This window comes from Anomaloglossus baeobatrachus, chromosome 7 (assembly GCF_048569485.1).
Source record: "Anomaloglossus baeobatrachus isolate aAnoBae1 chromosome 7, aAnoBae1.hap1, whole genome shotgun sequence".
NCBI lineage: Eukaryota > Metazoa > Chordata > Amphibia > Anura > Aromobatidae > Anomaloglossus > Anomaloglossus baeobatrachus.
The window spans coordinates 271,097,870-271,105,174 of NC_134359.1; the positions used below are offsets into that span (position 1 = coordinate 271,097,870).

The 7,305-nt window shown below is 46.7% G+C and overlaps 1 protein-coding gene and 1 pseudogene across 1 annotated transcript; one reads left to right on the forward strand and one right to left on the reverse strand.

Moving 5' to 3' along the window:
- Nucleotides 1-288: 288 nt before the first annotated feature.
- LOC142246234 (histone H2B 1.1-like) lies at nt 289-643 on the reverse strand (annotated as a pseudogene).
- Nucleotides 644-6,751: 6,108 nt separating this feature from the next.
- LOC142246235 (histone H4) lies at nt 6,752-7,063 on the forward strand. Its single transcript, XM_075319270.1, has one exon. The coding sequence runs from the start codon at nt 6,752-6,754 to the stop codon at nt 7,061-7,063; it is 312 nt and encodes a 103-aa protein (XP_075175385.1).
- Nucleotides 7,064-7,305: the final 242 nt, after the last annotated feature.

The following is a 7,305-nucleotide window of genomic DNA, read 5'->3' on the forward strand; positions in this document are numbered from 1 at the left end:
ATTAGCAGTGTTAGTGTCGAGGGTATCATACAGTGGAGCAGTGTATGTGGGAGAGAAATAGAGGGGCAGTGTGTGGGGTTATTATACACTGGGGCATATTATGTAATTTTCAGTAAAAACGCCAGTTAGCGCAGAAATTCCTCTGGGAGACCAGCCGGAAAAGAATCTTGAGGCCCCATCTGATATATTCATATATTATACACAAAATACAGTGGAGTATAAAGCTCTGCTGTAGACAATGTGGTGGCTCTTAAAAGAGCCGTTGTGGTGTTGGAGCAGCAGTGATGCTCACTTGGCGCTGGTGTACTTGGTGACGGCCTTGGTGCCCTCGGACACGGCGTGCTTGGCCAGCTCTCCCGGCATCCCGGGAGGTGATGGTGTGGCGCTTGTTGTAATGAGCCAGGCGGGAGGCTTCCCCTGAGATGCGCTCGAAGATGTCACCGACGAAGCAATTCATGATGCCCATGGCCTTGGAGGAGATGCCGGTGTCGGGGTGCACCTGCTTCAACACCTTGTACACGTAGATGGCATATCTCTCCTTCCTGGTCTTCCTCCGCTTCTTGCCGTCCTTCTTCTGAGTCTTGGTCACGGCTTTCTTGGAGCCCTTCTTGGCGGCTGGGGCGGACTTGGCGGGATCAGGCATGATGAGACAAGAAAGATCTTGTCAGAAGAGAAAAGTGATCCTCCTCCTCCCAGAACGGCCGTATTTATAGACCGGCCATGCAAATGAGCACTGCTGTCACATCGCTGTTCTATTGGGTTGCAAAGGTAAACTGATCCAGCTCCGCCCCCTGCAGCTCATTGGTTGGCTCCTCTCAGCCGTCACATCAGCAGCTTTTCTCTGCTATACCTCCCCCATACTACAGACCTGCATACAGCCCTATAAACCCCGCAGCCTACACGGCGCTGTGCATCCGGGGCCTGTCACTCTGCTCCCGCTCTGTAGTGACCGGTAATGCCCCGTATAACATGGAGGAAGCAGTGACTGCAGGAGCGGAGTCTCAGTGCTGAGCGGCCGCTGCTCACTCTCCTGACAGCGGCTCTTACTTCTACATTCAGATATTTCACATTAGAAGCCGCAAAAACAACAACGGAGATTGGAAATGGGGCGGAGAATTAGAGGAAGAGGAGGAGCTGAAGCGTCATCAGCCGCTGTCCTCTGTGCGGTCCGCCACCCGGTGACTGCGGGGGATGTTCCGGCTGCGGGGAGATCGGGTTCAGTTCTCACTTCTGAGGAAATAGGAAATGATTGTGATAACGAAGAACGTCGGCGAGAAACACCGGACACTGAAGAGTTAACAGAGACGGATCACGTGGTGCCTGTAAGCTGCCGGTTATCTACAAAGTGATTGGCTGAAAATCGAATTTTGAACTTCCCGCTCAATGGCCGATAGCTCCTCCCACTCTTTGTTCCCTCCGGCTATGTGCGCACTAGGCGTTTTTTTCACGCTGCGTTTTTATGTGCGTTTTTGTCTAAAAAACGCACCCGCGGCTAAAAAACGCACCGCGATTTGGTGCGTTTTTTGCTGCGTTTTTGCTCACTGCGTTTTTAATCAGTGCACAATGCCATTAAAGATTGTTGGGGAAAAAAAAAAAAAAAAAAAAAAAAGGTCTGATGTCATTTCCTTCTTCAAAATGTTCATTGTATGCAGGAGAGCAGACAGCTGCAGAACTAGTGTATGCAGGAGAGCAGACAGCAGCTGCAGAACTACAAGTCTCAGCATCCTCCATTCACTAGTGTATGGAGGAGAGCAGACAGCAGCTGCAGAACTACAAGTCTCAGCATCCTCCATTCACTAGTGTATGGAGGAGAGCAGACAGCAGCTGCAGAACTACAAGTCTCAGCATCCTCCATTCACTAGTGTATGGAGGAGAGCAGACAGCAGCTGCAGAACTACAAGTCTCAGCATCCTCTATTCACTAGTGTATGCAGGAGAGCAGACAGCAGCTGCAGAACTACAAGTCTCAGCATCCTCCATCCAGGACTGTATGCAGTTTTTTGCCCAAAAAGAAAAAGAAAATGACGTGGGCTTCGCCATATTTTTGTATGCTAGCCGGGTACAGCAGGCAGGTACGGGCTGCCCCCAACCCCCAGCTGCCTATTTGTACCCGGCTGGGAGCCAAAAATATAGAGAAGCCCTTTTTTTTAATTATTTCATGAAATAATTAAAAAAAAAAATGACGTGGGCTTCGCCTAATTTTTGAGTCCAGCCGGGTACAACTAGGCAGCTGGGGATTGGAATCCACAGTGCAGGGTGCCCATGCTTTCTGGGCACCCCCACTGCGAATTGCAGTCCGCAGCCACCCCAGAAAATGGCGCTTTCATAGAAGCGCCATCTTCTGGCGCTGTATCCAACTCTTCCAGCTGCCCTGAAGCCGGGTGGCTAGCCAGGTAATAATGGAGTTAGGGCTAGCTGTATATTATCAGCTGGCCCTAAGCCCGAAATTCATGGTGTCACGCCAATATTAGGCATGGCCACCATGAATTTCTAGTACAGATAAAAAAAAACCACAACACACAGAAAAATATTTTTATTAGAAATAAAACACAACACAATTAGTGACTCCATCTTTATTGAAATAAACCCCCCTCCGCAGTAATCCTGGGTCAGGGTCCCGCGCCGTCCAATCAGGATCCAATATCATCTGATCGGTTTGCTGGAAGGCAAAACAATCAGATGATGTGTCAGGATCAAGTGCCTGAATCCCATCACACATCAGCTGATTGTATAAAAGCCGATTATACAATCAGCTGATGCATCAGTAGGAAAAAAAAAAAAAAAATAATACTCACTTATGTGCTGTGCTGATTACCGGCAGCTCCTGGAGCGATCGATTGGACAGGAGTCTGATCCCGTCCGATCGCTGCAGCAGCTGCCGGTGATCAGCTGATGAAGTCCCCTGACGGCAGGATCAGCTGATAGCCGGCCGGCGCGAAAAAGCCGGCGAGACTACGATCAGCTGATGCGTCAGGTGACTGCATCAGGTGATCCATCGCCAGGTCCTGCAAGCAAGGTCCTGCCGGCCGGGGAGACTGCACACAGCCAGAGCGGCGGGACCGGGAGGAGATGGGAGCGGGCATGGCACCGGGACCCTGCGGACAGGTGAGTATATGACATTTTTTTTTTTTTCTACTGTTCACTTTGGTTTTCGCCGCTGCCTCCACCTCCCGCCCAGACATGGCGCCGCACGGAGCTGACATGCACAGGACGGGAGGTGGACGCAGCGGTGACGGTACCGGGAGGATTCATGCTTCTGTGTTTACCAACAGAAGGAATCCTCTTCCTGTACACGTCACTGTAGTACCCACCCCTTGCGTTTATAGCTGCGTTTTTAGTCATAGAAACGCGGCTATATGCGTTATTCATTGCGTTTTTAACATCTCATTGAATTCAATGAGTGAAAAACGCAGTGGAAAACGCAGAAATAATTGACATGCTGCGTTTTTGTGGTCACCACAAAAACGCAGCTAAAAAAAAACGCTGTGTGAGGACAGCACTTCTGAAAACCCATTGACATTGCTGGGGAAGCAATGTCACTGCGTTTTCAGCACAAAAACGCGGTAAAAAACGCCGCTAAAAACGCGGCAAAAACGCCTAGTGCGCACATAGCCTAAGGTCACCACCAGAGCCAGCGGCGCCGCACAATGAGCCGCTCCCGGTACAACAGCAGAGGATGCATGTAGAGACGGATATATACGGGTATATATAAATACACACAATAGGGTGACTGGGATGTATGTCATACAGGGGCCAGAAATGGGAAACATATTGTTACCAAGATAGCATCAGGAAGGAACACATAAGTGGACAAGGATAGAAGACTTATGGGGGCCAGGATAGGAGAAAATGGTTACCAGGATGGGAAACATATGGGGATGAGAGTGGAACTCATGTGGACCGTGATAGGGGAGATATGGGGACCTTGATGTAAGAAATATGGCACATATAGGAATCAGGCTGGGAGACATATGGGACAAGGTTTGTGAAATGCGGACGAGTATTGTGTACCGGCGATTGAGTACAATTCACATTATCTGTACAATTAATACTCAGGATACAGCGCAGTCCTGTCCTCCAGACCTGCTGCCCCCGCACACGGTGATCGCGCTGGATGGAGGATGAGCCGTCATTATTATTCTGAAGAATTATTATTCATCTTCGGTGGCCGCCATAGATCCCAGACTATAGTGCCCAAGACGCGGTGATTACACAGGAGTCTATAATCCCGGTACAGTTCCTCCATCTATCCAGCTGCCTCATACAGCGTTATTCCCGGTGAATATTCGCTGTACCCGATCACCCACACGGGTCTGATCCTAAAAATATCGTTAACAGCATTCATCTCACAGCAGAACTTTGCTTTTTGCTCTAGTAACTGCAGCACAGCAGGATATGGACTGTACTCATATATCCATGTTCGGTTATACCACCACCCAAAGACATGCAGCTGGCCCGCCGCATCCGTGTGGAGAGGGCTTGATCTGTCCTGCACCCCGAGTACAACACAAAGGCTCTTCTCAGAGCCACCACATCCTCCTCATCAGAGCTGGTGCCGCTTATATCCTCTAATGTTCCGTACTAGTGACTGCACCAGACGGTTTATATAGCAATATCTGTATCTACATCCATTCTCCATTACCGCGATTACTGCGGAGTTGGAAGTCAATGCGTGAAATAATCGGATTGATCTTGGTCCATATCACTGAGAACAGACACGTGCGAGCAGTGAGTGATAAAGTAAATTTCACCAATTAATGCTCACCCATTAATGTTAGATTGTAAGTGACTGCCCGTGTTTTCAGGTACATAGCGCTGTAGAGATTAGATCTTTCCTGATCACCTCAATATCAGTCTTATCACCACCAAGTTCACTTTGAAGAGCTGATCCTTCATATGTTGCTGTTATTTTGCTCTACAAAGTCGTTTTGTTCTACAAAGTCATAACAATTGTAGTCACAACCATAAAGTCATTCCATGAAATAATAAGCGATAATGTACTACAATGCAGGAGGATTTTTTTTTTTTTTAAAAAAAAACATGGATTACATACCTAACCAAAATAGAATTTAATGCAATGCAGGGGTAAAGTGCCAGCAGTGCAAGGGTCTGGATCTAGCAACAAAGCTGCTACACACCTGCTTAATTACATGAATGGTATATAGGTAAGTACTACACTGCTAAAAAAAAAAGTCATAATTGTAGTCTCAAACATGCAGTCATTTCATCAAATACTAAGTATTGATTGACATATAAAGTGCTGCAAAGCAGGAGGAATATTTTTGCAAAGAACAGAGATTACCTTAACATAATAGAATGAATAGAATAGACTCCCTAATGGTCTGATGAAGCCTGCTCTGTGACACGCAAAATTCGGTTACCTCCCCTTGGAGGACTCCAGACCCTTGCACTGCTGGCACTTTATCCCTGCATTGGTTTACATTTAATTCTGTTTTGGTATGTAATCACTGTTGGTTTTTTTTTTTTTTTTTTTTTTTTTTTTTTTTTTGCAAAAAAAAATCCTCCAGCATTGCAGCACTTGTCAATACTTAATATTTGATGAAATGACTATGTTTGTGAGTACAACTGCTTTTTTTTGTTTTGTTTTTTTTTAAGCAGGGCAGTACTAATTGTTTAAGTTTGTAGGGGTTTTGTTAAAAGTTCCAGACCCTTGCATTGCTGGCACTTTATTCCTGCATTGATTTAAACTCTGTTTTTTTGGTATGTAATCCCTTATTTTTGCAAGAAAAATTCCTCCTACATAGTATCCCTTCATATAGCAATAATTATTATTTGATGGAATGACTACATGGCGGTGACTACAATTGTTATTATTTTGTCAGCAGGGTGCTACTTACCCATATGTAATTACACAGGTCTGTAGTGGGGTTTTTTTTGCCAGTAGTCTATTGCATCTGTCTTTTCTTTTTTATATACAATATTTGTATCTCATATGGTTTTTGTACCCAAATAAACGTTTGTCATTGTTTTGCATGATACCCCACTTGTTTCTTCGGTTTTTCTTTTCATTTTTTTTAGTAGTGGCTTTGCAAACACCTCATGGGTAACCAAACAAGTCTCCCTGAGGTTTCTCCCTTTACTCTATCTTTTTACTAGTATTTACTTGGATAATATCTGAAGGAATTTGATTTTTATAAGCTTCTATTGCCATGGATCTCTCAAGCGCCGGTGAGGAATAGCCTCCTCTAACTACCGCTCTCATCATCCCGTGCCTGCTCTGCACTACTACTCAGCAATCGTCATACTCTGGCTGGTGATGAAGCCGTTTATATCCCTCCACACAGCGGACATTGGCGCCTGAGTATGAGGCCGCTTTTCTGTGAAAATGTAAGATCATGTTATAGCACGGACCTCCTGCTTGTAGCTGTGGAACTGATCTGTACATAGACTGCAGGAATAAGCGACTGGGGAGATAATGACGGAGATCTGGAAAGCTGCTTACGTAACACATTAGTGTTCGGTGGATTTTATCTATGGACTGTATTTAGGATAATTCTCATGGGGAAAGAAGTTATATTAGAGTCTAGAAGGAACAATGGAAGAAACAGAAAGGGCGGTAAATTCAAACTCTCTAACAGTTCAGTATTCAGCCAATCAGCAGAAGAAAGGCGGTGTTCTCAGTCTGTAAAACACGCCCCATCTCATCAGTTCTCCTTCTGGTCCGACCATCCTCTACATAAAGGAGGAGTTTGCGCCATTTCATTACTTGTTCTATTGTAACTAGTCTGAAGATGTCTGGTCGCGGTAAAGGAGGAAAAGGTCTCGGGAAAGGCGGCGCCAAGCGGCACAGGAAGGTGCTCCGTGATAACATCCAGGGCATCACCAAGCCTGCCATCCGCCGTCTCGCCCGCAGAGGAGGCGTCAAGCGCATCTCCGGCCTCATCTACGAAGAGACTCGCGGAGTCCTGAAAGTTTTCCTGGAGAATGTGATTCGTGACGCCGTCACCTACACCGAGCACGCCAAGAGGAAGACCGTCACCGCCATGGACGTGGTGTACGCGCTGAAGCGCCAGGGCCGCACTCTCTACGGCTTCGGAGGTTAATTCTGCTCTATTCTGTCCTCACAACCCAAAGGCTCTTTTCAGAGCCACCCACATCTACCTGAAAGGCGACCTAAGGGCAGACTTCCTGTGTTCAGAGCTGTTTGCTCTCACTGATCTATCATGTGGCTGATCATACATATAACACCGGGGTGTGTGATGGGGGGAGGGGGGTATAGCCGAACATGGATATATCTGAGCATAGACCATATCCTCCTGTGCTGCGATTACTACAGAGTGAAAAG

Excerpts from the sequence above, each read along its gene's own strand:
- LOC142246235 (XM_075319270.1), top strand. The coding sequence starts at position 6,752 with ATGTCTGGTCGCGGTAAAGGAGGAAAAGGTCTCGGGAAAGGCGGCGCC.